At 35.5% G+C, this 23942-nt stretch overlaps 1 protein-coding gene, 1 long non-coding RNA gene and 1 pseudogene across 2 annotated transcripts in view; 2 read left to right on the plus strand and 1 right to left on the minus strand.

Moving 5' to 3' along the window:
* The window catches only part of LOC113663787 (NACHT, LRR and PYD domains-containing protein 12-like), a 631994-nt gene that overhangs the window by 539224 nt on the left and 68828 nt on the right, over positions 1-23942 (minus strand). Inside the window, exons 9-11 of the mRNA XM_047803868.1 lie at positions 6825-6903; positions 3185-3358; positions 118-291 (exon numbers count right to left, since the gene is read on the minus strand). Of these exons, the coding sequence (XP_047659824.1) occupies positions 118-291; positions 3185-3358; positions 6825-6903 (427 nt within the window). The remainder of the gene's footprint in view (positions 1-117; positions 292-3184; positions 3359-6824; positions 6904-23942) is intronic.
* LOC113663806 overlaps positions 1-23942 on the plus strand; it is a 589387-nt pseudogene that overhangs the window by 443894 nt on the left and 121551 nt on the right.
* Positions 16027-20284, plus strand: LOC125139565. The gene is made up of 3 exons (XR_007138597.1): positions 16027-16161; positions 16401-16539; positions 19288-20284. It is a non-coding gene; the product is annotated as an uncharacterized LOC125139565 (long non-coding RNA).

Raw genomic sequence — 23942 nt, forward strand, 5'->3', positions numbered from 1 at the left:
ATTGACAAGAACAACTGTGACTGTGTTTTATTTATACACAATGTGTTTATCTATTATTACGACCTGGATGAAGATTAGACCGTGATTTATTATTAATGTTTTAATATATGATCTTACCTCACTGTCTCCAGTTTACAGTGAGGATTCTCCAGTACAGCAGAGAGACTCTTCACTCCTGAGTCCCTTAGTTTATTCTCAGACAGATCCAGTTCTCTCAGGTGTGAGGGGTTTGATCTCAGAGCTGAAGTCAGAGCAGCACAGCCTTCATCTGAGACACCACACTTATACAACCTGTATAGATACACAATGACACACTCTTCACTGGTTGTACACAGGGACGTTTCTAGTGTTTAATCACTTTGATCACAGGCTCACAAGAATTTTACAGAAACCTGAAAACACAGATTTTTTTTTTATTATTTGTCAAAAACACCAACAAAGCCTTTATTTATTTATTTGTTTGTTTGTTTTATATCAAAACATGGATGTAACTTTGAGCTGCAGATCATTTTATTATTTCAGTTTTACATTTTATTTCACTATAAAGATCTTTACTACAATTACACATGTAAACTTTTTTAGCTAAACAACCTTAAATCCACAACTAGTATTTTTGTAAGAAAACTAACTAACTAGTCGTCTAAATGAATAAATCACTTCAAAAAGCTTTCACTGATGACTAAATCACATTATCGGAACTCAGAGCCGGTCTCCAAGTCGACACATCACAGGGTGATCTCCACACTTAGACTTTTTGGTTACTAAAGACTGTTTTAGTTAAACTTAACTGTTAACTCTATAATTACTACAAAAATACTGAGAAAACTCCTCAGACCTGGATGAGAATGAGCAAACTTCTTTATTGTGGTCAATCAGCCAACAAATTATAATTTGCCAAATTAAAAGTATCAAATTGCCAAATTAAAAGTATCAAATTGCCAAATTAAAAGTAACAAATTGCCAAATTAAAAGTAACAAATTAAAACCCCCAAAAGAGCATGTCATGCCAAATCAATCAAAAAAGAAACAAAAACTCTGGCGACGTCCTTGCGAAAATAAAAACACCCACCTTGACCCGCGGACACGGTCATGCGCCCACATACGCGCACACACACCCCCGCCCCCGAAGAACCAAAAAAAAACCTCAGATATCTTCTCAATATATACTCTGGCGCTCCTAAGAGCCCATGTGCCATATCACCTTATTTACCGGCATTACCTCCTATGTTTTCTAAATACACTGACCCAATTTCCCCTTATTTCCCATTACCTTTCACCCATATGCCCATTTATGGATTTTCCTCCCCTTATTTTTAATGACCTCAGACTAAACACCTGGGCCTTCTTCAGTCTGCACAAGTTTATGAGCACCACATGCCCATTTATGGATTTTCCTCCCCTTATTTTTCAGGGCCTAGGTCTGTGGACCACTGTTTTTTTCATTCTACATAACATGTTATTGCTATGGACCAAGGTCTGAGAACCATGGTATTCTTCATTTTCCATAACAATTTATGAGATAAGGTCTGGGAACAATGGTATTTTCCCTTCTACATAACAAGTTGTTATTACAAGTGTGCTCAGACTGACTAGGCCTGACAGCCCCGAATCTGGTTGCAATCAACATCTTTGGCCTACAACATCACCTACATATGTCTTATGACAGCAATTGTAATATTTTGCAAGGCCTAATACTTTACTTTGGTTATAGTATTGTAAGGAATAATATTTTAATTATTTCTACTAAGATATTTTACAACAACATCCAGTTTTAGAAGAGTTTAGAAATGAGAAGAGAAAAGAAAAGCTTCTTTTAGCAGTTAACAATTTAACATTATTGATCAAATCTGTGGCAAATAAATCAGATGTGTAAAACAGGAAGTCGTCATTCATCTAAATCCACATTCACATACTACTCATTAACACAGTGATAAGTGTTAGTCTGGTAGTTACATCTCCTCAGTCCTCAGGTACAATGTGGGATTATTAATTATCATCTGACTGCAAGTCCACATTTCTACTGAGAAAAGTGAAAAAAGGAGCACGGGGGGGGGGGGGGGGCCACAGTGAGGGGGGGCACAGTGATGGGGCGGGGAATGGTAGGGAGGTACAGTAAAGAGGAATGGTACATTGAGGCGGCGGGGCATGGGGTCAGTAAAGAGGGTGGGGTACAGTGAGGCGACAGAGTGACAATGCAGGGCACAGTGATGGTCGGAGCACAGTGATGGGCTTGGTTTATTATGGGCGTGGCTTGTAATGGGCGTGGCTTGTGACTGAAGGGTATAGTATATTTTCACTTCAGCTAACATGACAATCAGTCTTCATGTTTTAAATCATGATGTAAATATTAATGTCTGATGAAGATGAAGCCTATTTTCAGACATATCTACTGTAATCTACATCATCAGACACTGATTTATCAGGAACATTTTACTGGGGCTCGAGTGTCGACCCTGATGTAGACAGTGTGTATTATTGTGGACTGAGTAACACACACTTTACAGACCAGGACAACACATAAGAGTAGAACTTGGACTTTTTCTGGACTTTCATACACAACACTGAGACATCAGCCAGAGTTTATTTTACACATAACATAGTTCATATATTGCAGTATTTAACACATCTGAACTTTATTAAAAAACACTCACATTGTTCTGCCACTGATCCATATTCACATTTATTTTTACACTCCATTAAACTGATTCTTATTTGTTACATCTATTTTATTTTTATTCTATTTTCTTTTTTATTATTCTATTTTATTTTATGTTTAAATCACAGACAGATTAAAAACATTTCACTACATGTCGTACTGTGTATGGTTGTGTATGTGAGAAATAAAATATTAATGTAAATGTTTTTCTGTAACTTTTCTCTGTTTCACATCTCAACAAAATCTCTGTTTTAATCCGAGTTCACATGAACAGATCTTTCTTGAGAAGATCAGACTGTCAGTAATCAGACCTAAAACAGGGTCAGACTCTAATTAGTTTTTGGAGAAGTTTTTAGTTCAATTGTGTATTTTTTAAACCCAGACTGTGAAAGTGTAAATGGTTTATTCAGTATTGACAAGAACAACTGTGACTGTGTTTTATTTATACACAATGTGTTTATCTATTATTATGACCTGGATGAAGATTAGACCATGATTTATTATTAATGTTTTAATATATGATCTTACCTCAGTGTCTCCAGTTTACAGTGAGGATTCTCCAGTACAGCAGAGAGAATCTTCACTCCTGAGTCTCCTAGTTTATTACAGGACAGATTCAGTTCTCTCAGGTGTGAGGGGTTTGATCTCAGAGCTGGAGACAGAGCAGCACAGCCTTCATCTGAGACACCACACTTATACAACCTGTATAGAGACACAATGACACACTCTTCACTGGTTGTACACAGGGACGTTTCTAGTGTTTAATCACTTTGATCTATTTTTTTTTTTTTTTTTTTTTGCAAAAACACCAACAAAGCCTTTATTTATTTATTTCTTCATTTCTTCATTTATTTATTTTTTTATGTTTGTTTGTTTATTTGTTTGTTTTTCATCATATAATGTAAGAAACATGAATGTAACTTTTTATTTATTTATTTATTTATTTATTTATTTATTTATTTATTTATTTATTAAGCAAAAACAACAAGAAAGCCTTTATTTATTTATTTACTTACTTACTTACTTAAAGCACTTACTTATTCATTTCTTTGTTGTTCATTATATAATATAAGAAACATGAATGTAACTTTGTGCTGCAGATCATTTTATTATTTCAGTTTTACATTTTATTTCACTGTAAAGATCTTTACTACAATTACACATGTAAACTATTTTAGCTAAACAACCTTAAATCCATGACTAGTATTTTTGTAAGAAAACTAACTAACTAGTCGTCTAAATGAATAAATCACTTCAAAAAGCTTTCACTGATGACTAAATCACATCCAGTTTTAGAAGAGTTTAGAAATGAGAAGAGAAAAGAAAAGCTTCTTTTAGCAGTTAACAATTTAACATTATTGATCAAATCTGTGGCAAATAAATCAGATGTGTAAAACAGGGAGTCGTCATTCATCTAAATCCACATTCACATACTACTCATTAACACAGTGATAAGTGTTAGTCTGGTAGTTACATCTCCTCAGTCCTCAGGTACAATGTGGGATTATTAATTATCATCTGACTGCAAGTCCACATTTCTACTGAGAAAAGTGAAAAAGGAGCACAGTGCGGGGTTGGGGCACAGTGATGGGCGTAGCTTATGGTGGGCGGGGCTTATCATGGGCGGGGTTTACGACTGAAGGGTACAGGATATTTTCACTTCAGCTAACATGACAATCAGTCTTCATGTTTTAAATCATGATGTAAATATTAATGTTTGATGAAGACGAAGCCTATTTTCAGACATATCTACTGTAATCTACATTATCAGACACTGATTTATCAGGAACATTTTACTGGGACTCGAGTGTCGACCCTGACTGTAGACAGTGTGTATTATTGTGGACTGAGTAACACACACTTTACAGACCAGGACAACACATAATACTAGAACTTGTACTTTATCTGGACTTTCATACACAACACTGATACATCAGCCAGATTTTATTTTACACATAACATATTTCATATATTGCAGTATTTAACACATCTGAACTTTATTAAAACACTCACATTGTTCTGCCACTGATCCATATTTGGGGCCCGAGCACCAGTGGTGCGGAGCCCTATTGTTTTTGCTCGGGTTTATTATTATTATTTTTTTTTTTCAGTCACAAAGGTGGATTTTTTCACAATTGCATGCAATGAACTTTTAAATACTCCTCCTAGAGGATTCATGCGATTGAATCTAATGCGAAATTGCGAAGGGATTTTTGATATCTCAAACACCGTTCTCATGGCATCGTGTCAAAATGTACTTTTATTTCAGACATATTTAAGGCTTTTGGCGTGCTTAGATTAACTTGAAATTTGACACAAACATCACATTTGTCGGCTGTTAAGTGTGGACAAAAAGGTCAGACAAAGGTGTGTCTCTTAAGTGGCTCACCAGCGACCCCGTTTTGTTTAAAATATGGTGTTTCATTTACCTACAGTCCCCAAATGGGTCAGTAACAACATAAAATAGTCCACTGATATTTACCCACTTGATCCACCGTGCATTGTTTTCTGGGAGGCACCGTATAGCGATAAAAAAACGTGCGAGGGCCTGCCATCGCTGCTTGCAGCTATATTCACATTTATTTTTACACTCCATTAAACTGATTCTTATTTGTTACATCTATTCTATTTTTATTCTATTTTCTTTTTTATTATTCTATTTTATTTTATGCTTAAATCACAGACAGTTTAAAAAAAAATCACTACATGTTGTACTGTGTATGGTTGTGTATGTGAGAAATAAAAGATAAATGTAAATGTTTTCTGTAACTTTTCTCTGTTTCACATCTCAACAAAATCTCTGTTTTAATCCGAGTTCACATGAACAGATCTTTCTTGAGAAGATCAGACTGTCAGTAATCAGACCTAAAACAGGGTCAGACTCTAATTAGTTTTTGGAGAAGTTGTTAGTTCATTGGTGTATTTTTTAACCCCAGACAGTGAAAGTGTAAATGGTTTATTCAGTATTGACAAGAACAACTGTGACTGTGTTTTATTTATACACAGTGTTTATCTATTATTACGACCTGGATGAAGATTAGACCATGATTTATTATTAATGTTTTAATATATGATCTTACCTCAGTGTCTCAGAGCAGCACAGCCTTCATCTGAGACACCACACTTATACAACCTGTATAGAGACACAATGACACACTCTTCATCAACATATGTTTATTATATAAAGTATAATTAACACTGAACAAAACATTCCTGTCAGATAGTGAAAAGTAGGTGGTCCTGGGTAAAACAGGGTGGGCACAGGGTTGAGAAGAAACTCAAAATCAGCTGTCACTCAAAAGAACTTACATGACTGTAAAAAGAGGACAATGAGCTGAAAGAGATCTGTTCATGAATTATTGATAAGTTCATTTGATCTACAAAAGTTTTGCTTTTTAATTTTTAGATAAATAAAAATAAATAATAAATTAAACAAATGTATTGAGTGTTTTAATTGGAGTTAAAATGACTTTGTGTTGGTGTTGCCCCATGTACTCCTAAACCAACTGCAGTTCTGTTCTTCAGCTCTCAGATGAGTCCAATCTCCACTCTGACACTGTTCTCCAGTGTAAACACAAACTGTAACACATTTCATCTTATTATATCCTCTGATTACAGTGTAGGAGTTTCAGGGGTAAAGACACAGTGTGGTGTCTGTTTCAGAGAAGATAAAGTCTTTATTAAACTAGTCTGTTACACGACTACACACCACACAAAAATGTTACTGAGCAACGTCACTCAATGAAGCTTCTTAAAGCAGCAGCTCATAGTGAGTGACAACTGGGGTTTATTAATAATTCTAACATTATAACAGAGTTTATGTAGGTGGGCCAGGACTCCAAATGGGTGGGACCAGGACCCTGGAGCTGCACCAGTGATATTATATTATTATATTATTTACAATTATTGATATTAATTTTTTATTGAGTTGCAAAAGTTTTGCTGGCTTTAAAAATAATTAATCTTTTTATTTTTAGATTTTTTCTCTTATATACTCTTTGATTTATTTAATTAATTCCTAAGTGATTCTGTAGAAAACTCATCACTTAATGACTAATCTATTTGTTCTGAATGTTGTAGTGTTACAGAACATTTCAGGTGAAAAACAACACTGTATATAACTGCTACTTTTAGTGAGTTATTGTGACGCTCAGAGAGATGATCTTACTTCAGTGTCTCCACTTTACAGTGAGGATTCTCCAGTCCAGCAGAGAGATTCTTCACTCCTGAGTCTCCGAGTTTATTCCCAGACAGATCCAGTGTTTTCACAGTCAGATGAAGTTCTCTCAGATTGGAGGTTTCTGATCTGAGTGCTGAGACCAGAGATGACCAACTTTTTACTCTAAGTGAATCACAGCTGATACTAAAGGAAATAAAATAAAACATAATGAACTCACACTAGTGCAAATGATCAAACACGTCCTCAAAGCTTTCACTGAACCTTCTCATTTTTATAAATACTGAAAGTACAAACACCAGTTAGACAATATGGTTAAAGTGACACTGCAGTCCACATCTACATCTAAAATGGGTAAAGTTAGTGTTTAACTACAGCTAACTAACTAGTATCTAGAGTAATCTATTAATAAACATGGTATTAGCTTCCGCTTATGCTGATGACACACAGCTATATGTTTCAGCTCAAGTCAAGTCAAGTCACCTTTATTGTCACATCACCACGGCACATGTGCCATGGTGAGTGAAATTCTTGAGAGCGAGCTCCAGAAATTGCAGAACCATTTACATACAATAGTAAGAAACATAAATAGAACAATTTACAAACAGGTTAAAAAATGTGCAAAATGCTCAGTACCATTTGAAATGTGCAAATGCGGAAAATGTGGAAAGGATGCAATGTGCTCATACATAGTCAGTACACACAGTGTACTACTAGACATATATATATACCCATACATATATGTATGTATAAGTATAAATATAAATAATATATATAAGTATAAGTATTATATACATGTAATATATATGTATCATGTAAGTTGCAACAGACTGTACAGATACAGAAATGTCCTGTGGTACTGATAGCTTATTGTCAGATAAGACAAAAAGCTATCCCTCAGTCGACTGGTGCGGGATCGGATGCTGCGTAGACGTCTTAATGAGGGGAGCAGAAAGAGCAGTCTGTGGGACGGGTGGCTGGAGTCATTAGTGATCCTCCGAGCTTTTCTTATACACCGCCTGTTGTAGGTGTCCTGGAGGGAGGGAAGCTCACCTCCAACAATGTGGCTGGCAGTTCGCACGACCCTTTTCAGAGCTTTACGGTTGCCAGCGGTGCTGTTTCCAAACCAGGCGGTGATGCAGCCCGCCAGGATGCTCTCTATAGTCCAGGTGTAGAATGTTCTGAGGATGCTGGGGCCCATTCCAAACTTCTTCTGACACCATTTAGTCAGGGTGCTCACCTCTTCTCTGTAGGCCGTCTCATCGTTGTCGGTGATCAGGCCTATCACCGTTGTATCATCAGCGAATTTGACGATGACGTTGGAGCTGTGTGTGGCTGTACAGTCGTGTGTATACAGGGAATTCAGGAGTGGGCTGAGGACACAGCCCTGAGGAGCACTGATGAAGTATTGCTGCCCATTCTCACCACCTGACTTCTGCCTGTCAGGAAGTCCAGAATCCAGTTGCACAGAGATCTGTTTAATCCCAGAGTCTGGAGCTTCGCTACAAGTGTGGCAGGCACTATTGTGTTAAATGCTGAGCTGTAGTCAGATGTGAGTCACCAGTTTAATAAGACTGAAGATTGTGTGAAGGGCATCAGACAGTGGACGCTTACTAACTTCCTCCTGTTTAACTCTGACACACAGAAGTTCTTGTACCAGGACCACAGACAGACAGAAGTAAGCTTTCTGATTACAGAGTAACTCTGGATGGTCTTTCTATTACATCATGTGCAGCAGTAAAAGACCTCGGTGTGATTATTGATACCGGTCTCTCATCTGAAGCTCACATAAATAATACCACAATGTTAGCCTTCTTTATCTCAGTAATATTACTAAGATAAGAAATATGATGTCATTACATGATGCAGAAACACTAGTTCATGTGTTTGTTACCTCTAGGTTGGATTATTGTAATGCTTTACTGTCTGGATGTTCCAGTAGGAGCATAAACAAGCTCCAGTTAGTGTGTGTGGATGTGTGCGTGCGTGGATGCGTGTGTGTGTGTGTGTGTGTGTGTGTGTGTGTGTGTGTGTGTGTGTGTGTGTGTGTGTGTGTGTGTGTGTGTGTGTGTGAGCGTGGATGTGTGTGTGTGCGTGTGCATGGATGGGTGTGTGCGCGTGAATGGGTGTGTGCGTGCGTGTGTGTGCGTGCATGGATGTGTGCGTGCGTGGATGTGTGCGTGCGTGTGCATGAATGGGTGCGTGCGCATGGATAGGTGTGTGCGTGCGTGCGTGCGTGCGTGTGTGTGGGTGCTTGTGTGTGGATATGTGTGTCTATGTGAGTGTCTGTGTGTGTGTTTGTGTGTGTGCGTGTGTGTGTGACCCTGATCATGATAAAACACGGAAATATCTGAATGGTGATCAGAATGTGTGGTGTGTGTGTCTGTGTGTGTATATATGTCTGTGTGTGTGTGCAAGTATGTTTGTGTGTGTATGTGTACAGGTTTAAATTCAGCCTCACTGTGACTTTGTGTGTTTTCTAAGAGTGTGATCCATTCCATCAGAAGAGATCAGACTCTTCAGGACTCAGCTGTGTGTTTGTGTGTAAACTTTACTAATATATAAAGATGGAGACTCCTGATCTGGACACAGATAATGTTTCTACACCATCAAACATCTGGTAATCTACAACATCCTTGTGTTCTAGTCATTAAATATTCACATCTAAATTATTATTAGTAAATATGTAATGATTTAACCACTGTTTTTTCACACAACTATTGCATCGGACCATCCTGTGATCTTATTAACACCGGGGAGACTTCCAGGTGATTTTATTTAACTTTTCTCATCACAGAACACTTTGGTGTTAACTTGCAGGGACGGCCTGGACATCTCAGGGAGTTTCCCACATGCCCAATTTTGCGACAATATTCAAGCTTATAAGTAATACTTTAATAATTTTCTTATAGCCTTGACCTTTTTTGTGCAAAGAAATTATTTTCTTTCTCAGGTCTTAGATATGTCTTTTCCATATGCTGCCATTTTGTCAGCAGTATATCGGAGTTGATTTTCTCTCTTAAATACCACTCTTAATTGTCAATTATTCTGTGTCCACCTGCATGTTGATGGATTAGACACATCTGCTGGTGAATTCCTGTTAATTACAAATAAATTGTATGCTTTTAATTACACAATTATTGGGGTGTTCTCATTTTTGCATCATGATCTTAAATTATTTTGTTAGAATAGTTCTAATTTTGCTTTTGGTACTGACTCATTAAATCTCATTTAAAACAAATTTACCAGATCTGCACACATAAGTTTTAATTTTAAAGCAAGATAGAGGTTTTTCTGAGAACTCTGTCAGGGTGTACTCATTTATGCATTTATGCACTTTAAGTATTCAACCCCTGTGGTGTGGAATCTGGCAGGTTACAATGATGAAAGAACTTTACCACTGCCATCTACCTGTGTATCTTGTGTAGAGACTAACCACTGGTGCTAGAGCTCTGTTATGTTACAGAACACAGATTGGGGTTTGGAATGTTTACTTTTTAAAATCAAAAGAGTTTCAGTTGTGAAGGTCACAAGATCTGGATTATACTGTTAGATTTTTTTATTGAATTTGGCTGCAAGGTCATTGGGTAGCTCACCAATGTACTAGAATGCTTCTAATACATAAAAGAAATTTAATCTGGACCAAGTTCAGGGGAAAGTTTATTGAAGATGTTCATGAAGCATAGCAGTCAGAGCCAGCAGGTTCAAGGACAGCTTTTTTCCATTCACCGTCACACTACTAAACTCTACACTACACCGTTAGAACACTGTAAAAATACTGTATATAACTTCTGTAAAATTCTACATACAATGTACATATCACATATTGTATTTTTTATACTCATCCTCTACAAATATAGTGCTTTACATACTGTACCTCTGCACTATGTCATTTATGTGTATCTATAGCCTTCATATTTATTCACTGTACATATGTTTACATATATATATATATTACATGCTGTACATATGTTTACATATATATATTACATGCTGTACATATGCTACATATTTATCTGCACTTGTCTATTTGCACAACTGCTACTCTTTGCACTTCTGGCCAGATGCCAGAAATAGTTTTGTTGCTGTGTACCTGGGCTAAGCAGTGACAATACAGATCTATCTATCTGTCTATCTATCTATCTATCTATCTATCTATCTATCTATCTATCTATCTATCTATCTATCTATCTATCTATCTATCTATCTATCTATCAAATCTAATCTATCTAATCATCTTAACTACAGGTGGGGCATATGCACCATGCAATCAGCCATCAAAACTAAATTTCAAGTTCCAAAATCTATCTATTTCTTCTAAAATCTGGCCAATGACTCAGCTGTTCAGACATCTAAAGAGAAGTTCATTCAACCACCTTGGTGCCAGAGCAGAAAAGAGTCTTGCTGTATACCTACATCTTACCATTAGAGAAGTTGGGACCAATTGCGCAGTGCTGGTGGATCTGAGGAACTGTGGTGGAATGCGAGGAGTAACAAAAGCTTTGAGGTAAATAGAGCATTTTTGGCTTGTAGGCAAGCATCAGAGTTTTGAATCTGATGTAAGCAGCTTCTGAAAGCCAGTAGAGGGAGCTCAGCAATGAGATGGAGGGTGGAGAAGCTCATAGCCCAAGTTGCTTGACGTCCAGTGTTAAGTTTCCCCAGTCTGTGATGATTTGTGTTGCAATGTCATCTGCTGGTGTTGGTTGGGTTTTTAAAATCCAAAGTCACTGCTTTTTAAAGATGCTGATTTCATAATCCTGCTGGAAAATGAAATCAGCATCTTTAAAAAGTTGGTCAGCAGAAAGAAGCATGAAGAGCTCTAAAATATCTTGGTATATGTAGAGTTCAATATGTAGAGTTCAATTACAAACCTCAATAAAGTTTCATGTTCTTGTTGATCATGAAACTTTATTGAGGTTTGTAATTGAACTCTAGCTTTTTGTTTGAGCGTGTTGTTCTGTTTCCGAATATGGCACTTACTTTTACTGTTATTTTTGTATTTTTGTGTCTAGTCTTTGTGTCTAGTTTTAATACCCTGGAGATGTAGAACGAGATGAATGGACTCTAATCTATGATGTAAGTTTGTCTTCTCACTATGTCATGACTGCTGTAATGCACCGTGTTTTAAAAGAGTCAAAATTTAAGCTTCTCCCTGATCATCTTACTACAATAAATATGTTGTTTTCACAGAACTATTGCATCAGACCATCCTGTGATCTTATTAACACCGGAGAAACCTCCAGGGTCAGTGTTTAACACCTGGGTATGCAAAGTCATATGATGACAGTGTCCTGGTTCTTACTAGAACCCAACACTTATGTCACAATGGTCTGGAACCTGCTTATTAAATCCCAACTAGTGTTCTCTTGCTCTTCACTGCTGGGCCCTGAGAGGTTTATCCGATGTGAGTGGAGCGGAAAATTTGTGCCATTAAGGGCCCAACCAACGGGACAGATCATAGAAGCTTGGGTTACGGTTTGGGGCCCTGAGAGCTCAGTTCTAAACACCAGTAGGGTAATATTCAAACAGACATTGGCTCAAGTTTCATAGCAATCTAAGTTATTACACAATTCCATATTGACTATATATGATTGTAGAAAAAACATTATTCATAATCACACTCTCCACTATTTATGGTCATTCAGACTCTCCAGTGTTTATAATACAGTAATTTATAATCACACTCTCTGGTGTTGGCCAAATAAGGATGGGTTTCCTTTTGAGTCTGGTTCTTCTCCATCATACCAGCTAAAGTATTTTACAGTAAGTACAATGTCACTGTTGTTATATGACTTTGTGGTAAAGGTTTCAGCATTCACACACAAGAGATTACCCAGGTGTTATTCACTGTCCCTGGTGGTTAGTAGTGTGAAACAGAATGACTATTAACATGGAGGTCTTCAAGATGAAGTGGATTAAATAAACATTCCTGCAAAAAAAAAGTGTCATATTTGATTCGTACAGTTTAAATAAACTTATAGATGAATTTATGAAATTTATTGAATTTAATGCATTAATTTTAATCAAATAGATCATTCAGAGGGAAGTAAAATAACACAATGTTGTTATTTAAACATGTTATTACAATATATGATAATGTCTAGTATAGAAATATTTACAAAAATGGCTTGTAAGTGAATTTTATCACTATATACAGTGCCTTGCAAAAGTATTCAGACCCATGAGCAATTATCTCATATTACTGAATTAAAAATGGTGCACTGAAATTTCATTCTGTTCATTTTAATTATGAACACTGGAACTCAAAATATGAGAGCAATTTTCTGTATTTTTCAAAAAAAAGAGTTTTATTATACATTTCAATTTTATTAACATAAGGGTGTGCACACCTAACATCTTTAAAATAAGTAAACTAATACATTTAATAGGGAGCACGGTGGCTTAGTGGTTAGCACGTTCGCCTCACACCTCCAGTGTTGGGGGTTCGATTCCCATCTCCGCCTTGTGTGTGTGGAGTTTGCATGTTCTCCCCGTGCCTCGGGGGTTTCCTCCGGGTACTCCGGTTTCCTCCCCCGGTCCAAAGACATGCATGGTAGGTTGATTGGCATCTCTGGAACATTGTCCGTAGTGTGTGAGTGTGTGATTGAATGAGAGTGTGTGTGTGCCCTGTGATGGGTTGGCACTCCGTCCAGGGTGTATCCTGCCTTGATGCCCCGATAACGCCTGAGATAGGCACAGGCTTGCCGTGACCCGAGAAGTTTGGATAAGCGGTAGAAGATGAATGAGACTGAGAGAGTAATACATTTAATTCAAATGAGGTGTAAAAATGATTACATTCCACAACACACTGAACTAAATCTAATATTTATTCTGGGCTCCTTGATTTTAAGAACAGCATGAATTCTTGTAGACATTGAATGAACAAGTTGAGGACATACAACATTCTATGTTTTTTCATTCTTGATGTAAATGCGATGTCCTGACACCTGCAGCACTCATGCAACCCCACACAAGAACACTGCCACCCCCATGCTTTACTGTTGATACCATGTATTTTTCACTGTACTCTTCATGCTTATGACACCATACAGTTTGTCACCCATCAGAGCCAAAAACATTAACCTTTGTCTCTTTACGCCAAAGTACAGTACACTATAAATAATAATACACTGGCTCAACTTAAAAAAAATAAGGTAACAATTTGCATGCATCTTTTTAAGTAATTTCAACTCAGTCATTATTTAATAGACATCATGAACCTTTTATAGTTAGACTAACCCAATTTGTTTAGTACAACCAACATGATTTGACTTAACCTCCAAGAGCTTAATTAATTTGAAACAACTTCATTTTAATTTCAAAGTTTTGGTGACCTTAATTTTTTTGAGTATAAATAACTTATTTCACTTCAATCAGGAGAAATAACACAGAAATTCCAGTTTTAATTCCAGAAGCATGAAGAGCAATGTTCAAGATTTTTTACAATACTTGGACAAAAAGATAATTATCCAGGACTCAAATATTTTTCAAGTAAAGTCAAGTAAAGAAGTCATGTTTCTTAGTAACCTGGTATACATATCAGAAAAAATAAACTAAAATAATAATAATAAATCACAGGAAAAGTGAAAAATGAATTCCAACAACAGACACAACTGCCAGATTATTGGGTCCACCTAGCTGATAATAAACGTTTTCTTCCTTTTTTTTATTTATCTTTAATAAGTGTTAAATTTCACCTTCATCACATAAACTACAGCCCCCATAAAGTCTCAAACAAATACAACACTAACCTTCATGTACAAAGTTGTCAAAATGAATGGACACAGCAGTTAAATCTTAGGATACACTGCAAGAAAAATTCAGACCTTTTAACAATATGATTTGACAGTAAAAGCTAATAAAAAAATATATTAATAGAAACGAATTATACATTGTATTAAAAATATGTAGTTTTAAATGTTGCTGACTAATGAATCTTTTCAAATTGTTTTTTAAGTTGGCCTACTGACTAAACATGAACAATTGCAAACTTAGAGAAATGTCAGCTGCCTAACCATCAAACATAATGCAGCAGATTGCATATGAAAGAAAAATAAAAACTCCAATGTTGTAATGGCAAATTTACAAAAGGCTCAAGGTTTACAAGGTTACAAGATGGATCAAGTGTGAAAACTTACTGTAAGCGTCAGCACAGCAGATAAAAATGGCACGCACACACATTGTCATGTTAGGTAGTGTGCTTAAATTAACTTGCTTATTATTTAACTTACAGGTTAATGTATATATGTGTGTGTATGTATGTGTATGTGTGTATGTATGTGTGTGTGTGTGTGTGTGTGTGTGTGTGTGTGTGTGTGTGTGTGTGTGTGTGTGTGTATGTGTGTATACGTATATAAATGTTTCTATGTATGTGTGTGTGTGTATGTATGTATGTATGTGTGTGTTTGTGTGTGTGTGTGTGTGTGTGTATGTATGTATGTATGTGTGTGTGTGTGTGTGTGTGTGTGTATGTGTGTATGTGTGTGTGTGTGTATGTATGTGTGTGTGTGTGTGTGTGTATGTATGTATGTGTGTGTGTGTGTGTGTGTGTGTGTGTGTGTGTGTATGTATGTGTGTGTGTGTGTGTGTGTGTGTGTGTGTGTGTGTGTATGTATGTATGTAGGTATGTATGTATGTATGTATGTATGTATGTATGTACATATATGTGTGTGTGTGTGTGTGTGTGTGTGTGTGTGTGTGTGTGTGTGTGTGTGTGTATGTCTGTGTGTGTGGACACTAAACATGTTCGATGTAAATTAACATCATTTACTGTAGCTGCCACTGTAAAACAAAACATAAAGTCTATTTTGAACACACTAGCTAGCTCTATTAACTTTAGAATCGATGAATTAGCTTATTAGGTCAAATTGTCTTTTCAGTTTAGAGTGACAATGATTTACTTAAGTAAAGTTGGCCGCATATTCATTTTGTTTCATATTTAAGTTTATATGTATTTTGTCCACCACGGGGCAAAGCTGATTTAGAGGAAAACGCGGTTGTAGCTGCCTCTCTACATTACTACGATAGAAAAGAGGTGTTATTTGTGTAGTAACAGCGTTTAGCTCAGGAGTTATTGACTCTGGGAACTCCAACCTGTGAATATGCAGCCAACTTTACTTAAGTCAACGATTTGTTGTGTATACAGTGTGTAGCTGCTGAGATTAAAACAAAGCAAATGTATTAACTTACCTATATAGCCTCGATTCTCCTGTTTCTCTGGCTCTGGCAGCAAAACAAGTCCGGGCAAATTCAGCCTTTCCTCAGCTTTTAAAGGATGCTCACTAGATATACAAGTTTCACTAACTTAATATTTTTCTGTTACGTGAAGGTAAAAGTGTTTATTCAAAATCGATATATAATTAAGACTGTATTTTTTATTTTAATTTTGAAAGACTTATTAAAATGAGTTATCAACTCACCAATACAAGTACATATTACAAACTTTTTTTTATGCTGAAAATGTTGTTTATTTTAAGTTTTACTAACTAACCACATGAATCATTTTTAAGAGTGTATAGAGTCCCCATATTCTTTGCCTTTGACAACATAAGCCCTGGCAAATTCTAGACAGGCTTTTTTGTGCATGGGCTTCAGCAGTGGCTTCCTTCGTGGACGACAGCCATTCATGTCAAGTCACATTTATCGTCTCAGGAAGAAGAGGCGTTGGTGTGCCTTCTTCAGCACTGCGTCGGTGTGTATGGACCAGGTGAGAACCTCACTGATGTTAACACCCAGAAACTTGAAGCTGCTCACCCGATCCACAGGTGTCTTGTCGATTCTTGTCTTGTCAAAATACGTTCCATGATTTTTTTTTAAGCTAATCCAAAGTCAATTTTTTTTTGAGAGTAAGGAAATTATTAACTTAAGTTGGTTCAACTTAATTTTTTAGTCTGCATTATACTTATTTGCAGTTTCCTTCCAGATTTCTTTGCTTTATCTGGGTTAACACAATTTAATGGTGTTGATTCAACTTTTTTATTCGTGTTTAGTTATACTTAATTTATTTGGGATGATCTAACTCAATTGTATTAAGTAATTAAAACTACAGATAAAGTTGGCCAAACACAATGGTAATGCTGAAAGAGAGCCATTGAATCACATGGAAATACTTTCCATTATTTATTTAAGTACATTCTAAGTAAAGTATTGCATTTGAATTTACAATAAAAGGTTGAAGCACAAAGTCTACTTGGTGTTAAGGGTAGAAATATGAACACAAAACCTCTGGACATCAAGTTTAATTAACAAAGGTAAATGAGTCACATAAGTGCACACCATTATTTGCACAAAGGTGTTGGTTTTATAAAATTTATACATTACACATTTCTTGAAAACATGAAACATAGTACAAAAAAAAAACATTTTTTATAACTATATGAATGAACATACGAATGTAATGTTTAAACTTAAAATTGTTTTAAAGCAAACCAGTATAACATGATCATAAAATCTGAAACAGAAATACTGCATGTAAAAAAAAGATACATTTAAATTGTCAATTATCTTATAGCACCCCACCTCAAATAATTAGAACTGTCCCATAAAATGTCAGTGAACTTAAGATTTTAACAAAGTTATGATTGGATAATATTCAATTTAACTCAAGTGGACAATCTTCAACACGACAAAATTGTTTTAAGAGCCTGTATTTTTGCAGAAAGCTTGTTCCCATTCAGCTCTAATATTATTTCCTGCAAAGCTTCAAACGTATATTTATGTTCTGGAGGGTAGCAAAGATTTAAAGAATACACTAAGGCAAGGAATATGGCCAATGCAAAAGGTACATTCCCCAGTTCACAGAGTACAGTCACCCCCTATAGAATGACTCCCACATCCTCTGGGGGACCACTAAGCTCATCACCTTCATGTCGAATAACATAGATGCCAAAGACGGTCTCTTCCATGGCTGTGTGTCTGCTTACATCAACCAGATCTTTGAAATGCCTCTCTTATACATATTTTAAACTGATGTGACCCACAAGGAACACCCTTGAATTATCACAGAGACTATTCTATATACTAACTATATACTTTAGTTGAATATGTTTCTTATGTTTTGCAACTGATGTGCAAACGTGGATGTTTTACGTGTCTTAAAGATATAAATTAATAAACTAATCAACTTACAAAAAGCGGCATATAAAAATACAGACTAACCTGCACAATAGTCAATAGTAAAATTAACTGACATATATTGATTTTTTTTTTTATAATAATGTTTAATAGCCTATGACTAGTTACTATGCATGTCCCAATCTGTATAATTTGCTCTGAAGGTTCACACATGCGCAGCATCAACAGCTAATTGGTTCTCAGTATGTCAGACGCATCCGAAAGAAACAGTTCTCAGTTCAGTGTACTGATGATCCGCTGTATCAGTTCAGTTATTCACGCATGTGCAGTATCAACAGATCGAGCTCACAGTTCTCTCAGTACAACATGTCAGTTCGGTGTACAGGAGTTACATATACTCCGGGATATTAGTTTATTTAGAGTCGGAGGGGCTGTCAGACATGACCGAAAGTGAGTAACTTTAGTAACTTGTGGATCAGCGCTGACTCAAGACGCGAACTCTTTAGAACAAATCAGTCCGATTTGGTGAATGGGTTAATCCAGTTCACTAAAAAGAACTGGTTCAAAAGAACGATTTGTTCACGAACCGGCCATCACTACAGTGTAGCGCCATCATGGCCCATGGCAGAGGGAGAGAGCCCCAATAAACCACAGTATAAGACACATTTTACACCAGACTACACAAAAGTGTCGTCTTATAAGCGTTAAACATAATGATGCACGCTGTACAGTTTGTAACAGTGACTTCAGCATTGCCCATGGTGGGGTAAATGATTGTAAAACATGCGTTGATGTGACTTGATGTGTTGACGTTTCTGCTCATGTGCAGATTTTTCAGGCCGGCTGGTTGCCAAGGCTACATGAAAACATCAGACTCCTTATAGACCTGTTTAAAGTTGTAATGAAATATAAATAAAAGCAGTTTACATAAATAGTATAAGCAGCTTATATAAATAGTAAAAGTCATCTACATATTTTAATATAATTAACAAATAATTGGGTAACACTTTACAAGTAGGTTCATTAGTTAACATTAGTTTAATTATTATTAGTAAACTGTATTTCTGTATACAAGTAAAGTCATGTTCTTTGGTGAAATATCATATCCTTGTCCTCCTTCTTTTATTTATTTTGTTTTATTTTTATTTTATTTATTTATTTATTTATTTTTTTTGGGGGGGGGGGGTGCACAAATGACATGCACACATCACACTTGTACACATACAGTATATAATTATACAAATAAAAATAAATAATAAAGAAGACTTTGTTTATGTGCAGCCCCAAAAGGTCACTACTTTTGCCCCGCCCCCTGTCAATCATCACACCTGCATTAAAAATGTATTTCTTTGTTGATGTGTGTGTGCATGTGTGTTTACAGAACCTGCACATGTTGGAGAACCGGTTAGAGAAAGCACAGCTGAAATGTCAGGAGGCTGAACACATCATAAGGAACTACCAAGCACTAAAGGAGCACTTGCAGATAACACACACACACACACACACACACACACACACACACACACACACACACACACACACACACACACACACACACACACACACACACAAACACGCAAACTGAAGTACCCTGTGTATTACTCATCATTTTAATTTCTACTGCATCCTTACAGTCACATGAAAACACAATTTTTTTAGCCCTTTTGCAACTTAACCCTTAACCATCCCCAGAATCTGTGGAGGTGAGCTGGAGACCTTTGCTGTATTTACCTTTACTGTATTTACAAGCCATTCTTGTGTTTTCCAAATTGTTAACTATGCTGTTGTTATCATTTAATTTAACAAACACACTTTCTGTCTGCTGCAGTATTTATTTACTGTGTTAATGGAAGAAGGAGGTCAAGGCCTGGTGGACATTAAGAGTCATATGCGAGCAGCTCAAAGACTGCTGTACCTTAAAGGTCATAAAGACTTGGACACAAAGAGCAGGTTTAATTCTGCAACAAGCAGATTGGACTGGACACTTATTTTTACTTAAAGGTGATAAGATCAGTCTCTGATGAGTCTGTGTGAGATTACACTATTTTATAAGTCAGTGCGACAAGCCTAGAGAATCATTTTAAAAAGAAAAGGACTGTGAAGCGAGGGAACTGGACTTCTGATAAACCCTTCATTGTTAACCTCATGATTCAAACCGGACTTTAATCACACCATGTTCAGATATTTAGCCTGTAGGCCTGTTTTTTTAACTGTTAATGACTTTGTAAATGCTCTTTTCTTCTGCTTGCCTAATGAAAGACCCTTTTACTGCTGCGTTATGAAATCTTTCAGTGATCGATCTGGGGGAGCTGCTCTACCTTCTCTGTATTTCTACCTTCACATCCTTCTGGTATCTTGTAGATTCTCATGTTATTACACCTCAGTCTGTTCTGAAGATCATCACACTTTTCAGATAGATCCATATCATAATCCTCTGGTGTCACATTACAGTATCTTCAACCTCTTCACCCTCTTCTGCCTTATTGACCTTTTATATCCTTCTCTGTTTGTTCCAGAAAGAGCCTAAACTTTTTTACTACAAGTAGTAAACTTTTTTTCTTCATTATAGAATTAATTTTAAGTACATTTTAAAGACAAATAAATCCTAATATATTCAAATTGTTTGAAGTTCTTTATAAGCCAGGCTTCATATTGACATTGCTAACGCTGCTAACTAAGTGTATAAAGTACTAGAAGGCCATTCTTGAGTAAAAGTACAAATATCATACTAGTAAAAGACTTTGGTAGAAGTGAAAGTTACCTTTTAGAATATTACTCAAGTAAAAGTCTAAAAATATCTGATATTTACTGTACTTAAGTATCAAAAGTCATTTTCTGATATTTACTGTACTTAAGTATTAAAAGTAAGTATCACATACAGTATTTACGCTGGTCGGTCGGTGCTGTTTCTGTTACTGTTTATTGTCTTTTGTGTATTGTATTTTTTGTACTTTTTGTATTGTCTTGTAACTTTGTGTCTGCACTGTCTTTTGTCCTGCACTGGCTTTTGTCCTGCACTGTCTTGTCTGTCTTGTTTGTCTTGTCCTGCACTGTTTGCACCAGGTTGCACAGTTGCACTTTATGTGGCTAAGATTACTTACATGTCCTTAGCCCTGTTTTTGTTTTATGTAGCACCTTGATCCTGGAGAAACGGTGTCTCATTTCACTGTGTACTGTAACAGCTATATATGTTTAAAATGACAATAAAAGCTTCTTGACTTGACTTGAAAAGTAGTTTTCTGATGATATTTAATGTACTTAAGTATTTGAAGTAAAAGTAAAAAGTAAAATTTCAGTGATTTTCCGTAGGCATAAGAGACACTTCATCCGTTAGGAAGATTCTTTCATTTCAATGTACAGAAACATTTCTTGCAAATACGGCCACGTGTGTATAACGTTATCTTCTTCACGCTGTTCACCGAGTTCACCTCTATCGTCGGTGTGGCCGTCTACGACAGAGCAAAATCATTTGTGTAAATAATTTGTGTCAAATTCGCTCTCAAAATGGCAGGGGTGTGCCCATGTGTATGATGTGGCTCTTTGCGGTAACACAGTAAAAAATGTGGCTCTTGGTCTCTGACTGGTTGGTCACCCCTGGTCTACGATATCGGGAGGTCCTCCAGCAGGTGCTTCCATGGCGGTTTTAGTTGTGCTTCCACCTCCTTTTGGCAACATTATGCTGAAATAGAGCGTGCGGAGCATAATACAATCTAGGAGCAGTGATTCACCAAACCTCCCTTATTGCAGTCGCACACATTTCTGCTGATTTTATTTTGTAGTAACGAGTAACGAAGATGCTTAGTGGAAATATAGCGGAGTAAAAGGTAAAGGGGAGAGAATTTAGCATTCACAATCGACAATGTTTTCCCAGTGCCAACCTTATACATAATGGAGAAACACCACAAGTTCTCCTCTAGTGTTCAACGAGGCCTGACTAATTGATCACACACCTTATTGTGCCAAACTAATCCATCACCCATTTAATCAACATCTTTTTAGATAACTTATTTGCATTTTATAACCATTTTTTGTTTTAACAGATTCATGATCTTTTCTATTTATGTAGTCAAAGATAATTATACAGACATATATATATGTCACTCTATCACACGTACTGTAATTTGAAAACAATAGGGATAAAATATAGAATTAAAAAATGAATTGTATTATTTCAAATATATATATATATATATATATATATATATATATATATATATATATATATATATATATATATATATATATATATATAATTCCAAGTTATATAAGAACACAAAGAGTATGTGCTTTAATGTGTTTTGTTTTTTCATAATACATTTGTATAAAATGTATACTAAACTAACATTTAATATGATTTCTATATTAAAACTTTTAATCAGTGATGCACCATTGTTGGACATATCTCGAAAGAAATAGAGATAATATGTTAACTAGCAACACATTGTGCTTTCAATTTTTCAATACATATTTTCTGTTAAAATCAATTCAATTCTAATTTATTTGTATAGCTCTTTTAACAATTGAACATTGTCTCACAGCAGCTTTACAGAACATAACCATAGAACAGAAGGTTATTATAAAGAATAATATAAAGATTAATATAATACAGAATACAAGATTAATATTAGATATATGTAAATTTGTATGTATTTATCCCCAATGAGCAAGTCTGAGGTGACTCAGGTGACTGTGAAGAGGAAAAACTCCCATAAATGGTAAAGGAAGAAAGGGTGTGATTATATATACACAGTCTGATAAATTTTGTCAACACATACTGTCAGCTCAGTATGTGTCTCTCTCTGTCTTGACTTCATTTCAGGAAGCGTTCAGACAAGTTAAACATCTTTAATGCGGCAGAAACGGTGACATTAACGTCTCAGAACAAGGACTTTACTAACGGTGAGTTATAGTATCGTGTAAAATCATCTTTATTTCTGTCTGGTTTCATATTCCAGGAAGGAGAACCAACAACAAATAGCATGAGGAATAATAATAAATAAATAAATAAATAAATAAATAAATACATAAATAAATAAATAAATAAATAAATAAATAAAACCTTTTTTGTAAAGAAAATTAAAATGTAAATGAAGTAAAACTACAACAGTCATTGTTTTTTTCTGAAACCTGTTGCTGATAAAAATGAGTGTTATAAATAAAAAACTGAACAAAGCAGAAAACTACTGAACACAGACACATGCAGCTTCCTTCACTTGTTTGTTTTTGGGGGTTTTCTCCTTCAGTCTCCTCTTTACCAGGTGAAATCAGCTGGCTTAAAGCCTGGATAACAATTTTTGGTTTCCAGACCATGTATTAAAAATACAGAGATTAACTAAGAGATAATTTGCTTTAGCTAACATTTAATAGAGTTATTGAGCTTTGCTTAATTAATTAGATTCATTGTTCTTAGATTAGTTTATAAATAACTATTTGGACACAAATTTTATTTTAACAATGATTAAGTATGACATGAAGTGAAATACTTTTAAGAAATGAATTATTTTCCATTTTGCAAATTGAAAAATGGAAAATAAAATAAAAATAACTAAATAATAGTATTGCTCTGATAATGCTGAATTCCTGTATAAAAAATACTAATAGTTAAAAAATCTAAATATAACCACTAGATATCATTATGTGTAGTGTCTCTTTAGGTTGTTACTCCCTTCTTTTTTTTTTGTTATAAAATAAAACAAAAATAGTTAGAAGAAAAATCTTAACACCTAAATGGTGATATTAGGGTAAACGTACCTATTAAGCTCACCAAATCTCCTTCAAGATATTCTGTTGAGTACAAGTCACATGTTTCATTAGGAAAGGTTATGTTAAAATAAAAGATTAATCTCTCAGACAATAATATGTAAGTTTATTTCAAAAGAATAAAGTATTTAAATTAAGATAAAATTCTTTAAATTAAAAAAGCTGGATGTGCTTAATGAGTACATTCTGTTCCCTTTAAGCACACACATTAAATTTAAGATCACAACACAATTTAATAAAAAAAAATCTTGCTTATTTTAAACCTTTTGAGGTTTG

The sequence above is a fragment of the Tachysurus fulvidraco genome, chromosome 19 (assembly GCF_022655615.1).
Source record: "Tachysurus fulvidraco isolate hzauxx_2018 chromosome 19, HZAU_PFXX_2.0, whole genome shotgun sequence".
Classification (NCBI taxonomy): Eukaryota; Metazoa; Chordata; class Actinopteri; order Siluriformes; family Bagridae; genus Tachysurus; species Tachysurus fulvidraco.